The 2,478-nt window shown below is 39.8% G+C and overlaps 1 protein-coding gene across 1 annotated transcript; it reads right to left on the minus strand.

Moving 5' to 3' along the window:
- Positions 1–551: 551 nt before the first annotated feature.
- Positions 552–1,487, minus strand: LOC102477126 (olfactory receptor 1A1). Its single transcript, XM_006163911.1, has one exon. It carries the CDS (start codon positions 1,485–1,487, stop codon positions 552–554), a length of 936 nt encoding a protein of 311 aa, XP_006163973.1.
- Positions 1,488–2,478: the final 991 nt, after the last annotated feature.

A 2,478-nucleotide genomic window follows, 5' to 3' on the forward strand; every position in this document is an offset into this window, starting at 1 on the left:
TCATGCCAGGTGCATGTGCATATGTGCCCAAAATCCCAGGAAGAGAATGGAGGAGAGGGAATTATCATGGGGTAGCCATCCCCTCTGGGAGGTAATTTCTCATTTCCCTCTCTCTTCCTCTATCTGTCTCTTTCTGGTGAGCCCACATGCCCTATGGCAAGAAAACAAAAACAAAAAGCAAAACATTTGTGTATTGACTTACAGTATTCAAGGCATGAGCTATTGTGATCTTTAAACCCAGTAATGGAGACAAGGATGATATTATTATTCTTGTATGTATATATGGTAGCCAAACCTCAGTCTTTTCCAGCTTTACTCTGCCAGTCAGTAGCATAGCTGGGATGTGAACCTAATATTCCTATGCTGCTACCCTGTCAAAAGGAGCAGAATTGTGAACAGCGTGATAATCTCAATAATATGTCTCATCAATCTGTTACAAAATTTCTGAGAAGAGTCATTTTCTGACTTAAGAAATGAGACGTAGTGACTTGAGGAGAATGCCACTGACACTGAATTTTCAAGTACACATTGTAAGTCTCCAATCTTTGTCTTCACATTGCTTCTGAGGAGAATTTCTTGCTTAGGAGTTTCCACAGGGCAGCCTTCATGTCCCGGTTTCTCAGACTATAGATGAAAGGATTTAGCATTGGGGTCACTGCAATGTACATCACAGTTATCACTGCATCCTTCAGGCTGTAATTGGTCAGAGGGCGGAAATACATGCCCATGACTGTCCCATAATACAAAGAAACTACTGTGAGGTGGGAGCCACAGGTGGAGAAGGCTTTGAGCACACCCTTGGTGGATGGAACTCGTAAGACTGTGGAAAAGACTCGGACATAGGAGATAATGATGCATAGTAAAGGCACAGAGAAAACACCAGCACCTAAATACATCATCTTTATATTAAAGCGGATATCAGAACAGGACAGTTTGAGCAAAGAGGCAATGTCACAGTAGAAGTTAGCAACTTCCTTGTTGCCACAAAAGGACAGACTAGCAGTGAGGAGAGTGTGGGGGAGGGAATTGGCAATTCCAGCCACCCAAGACCCAACAACTAGCAGGACACAAGATCGCAGACTCATAATCGTCATGTAATGAAGTGGGCGGCTGATGGCCACAGCTCGGTCATACGCCATCACAGCCAAGATATAGCTGTCTGTGTTACCCAGGGCAAGCATGAAATACATCTGTGTCATGCATCCTCCAAAGGAGATAGCTTTGCTTCCTGAGAGGTGGCCAGTTAGCATCTTAGGGACAGTTACAGATGAGAAGAAGATATCAACCAATGAGAGGTTGGCAAGGAAAAAGTACATGGGGTTGTGAAGGTGACTATCCGAGTAGATGGCCAAGATGATGAGCAGGTTTCCAATCAGTGTGATGGGGTAAGTAAATAGGAAGAAGATAAAGAAGTCTTCCTGTTCCCGTTGATCATTAACTCCCAGGAGGATGAATTCCAAGGTGTATGACTGATTTACTTCTCTCATGAATTCTTTAATATAGAAGGGAAGTGGAATTCAGAATTATTAGTGAATTATGATTGGTTATAATCTTTTTTATCCACCACTTTCTTCTCTAGCAATAACATATATCTTTACCTGAGTTTACTAATTCCACAGATAGGCGTTATATGGGAAGAATTCCTGTTGGTCAGTGAAATAAAATTGTTAGTTCTGGGCACTTTTGTGAAGGCATTGAGCAATCTGAATTAGGGGTGGCCTTCCTCCTGAACTCTAGCACCAAATGCATAGGATTTAATCACTTAGCAAATAGTTAAATTTCAAAATATATGTGCTATGCAGTTTGTAGGCCTCACAGAAGCATAATTTGCATTTGACAATAGAGTTTATTTTTATTGTTTATTTAAAAAAGTTATTTAACTTTATTTATTTATTTATTTCAATTTGACCAGAGAGGGACAGAAAGAGAGAGAGATAGAAAGTGAGACAGCAAGCCACCAAGTCCAGGACTCGAACCATGGTCGGCCATGTGGGATTCCAGCACCTTTAACCATCATGCCACCTTCAATGAAAATACATTGTTTACTCTCAGGAAACTTACAAATTTGTTGAGATGCCAGAACCACATGCTAATTTCATTGCACATGATAAGGAAAGGACAGCATTTCCAACTCCTTGAAAAAGACACTTCAGTACAAAGAACATATACTACGGAAGCATACAAGGCAATTAGAAATGCTCTATGACCAAATTCAGAGTGACTCAGAGGCGGTTAGGTAGCACACATCTGCACTGATATCCAAAGATTATAAATTCAAAGATATTAGTTTCTAGCAAAATAAACTCAGTAAATTTTCTTCCCAGTCTTCACATTTTCAAAGTAGATTTTCAACATTTCTTTTTTTTAAAAAAATTACTTTATAGCTCTTCATTAAAACAGAACAGTTTTATTGATATGCAATTCACGTATCATACAAGTAACCCTTTTTACGTTTTATCCCTCCCAAAAGAAATCCAT

The sequence above is a fragment of the Tupaia chinensis genome, unplaced genomic scaffold, assembly GCF_000334495.1.
Source record: "Tupaia chinensis unplaced genomic scaffold, TupChi_1.0 Scaffold143568_1, whole genome shotgun sequence".
Taxonomy (NCBI): Eukaryota; Metazoa; Chordata; class Mammalia; order Scandentia; family Tupaiidae; genus Tupaia; species Tupaia belangeri.

Coding starts and splice junctions, on each gene's coding strand:
- LOC102477126 (XM_006163911.1), bottom strand. CDS start 1,487: ATGAGAGAAGTAAATCAGTCATACACCTTGGAATTCATCCTCCTGGGA.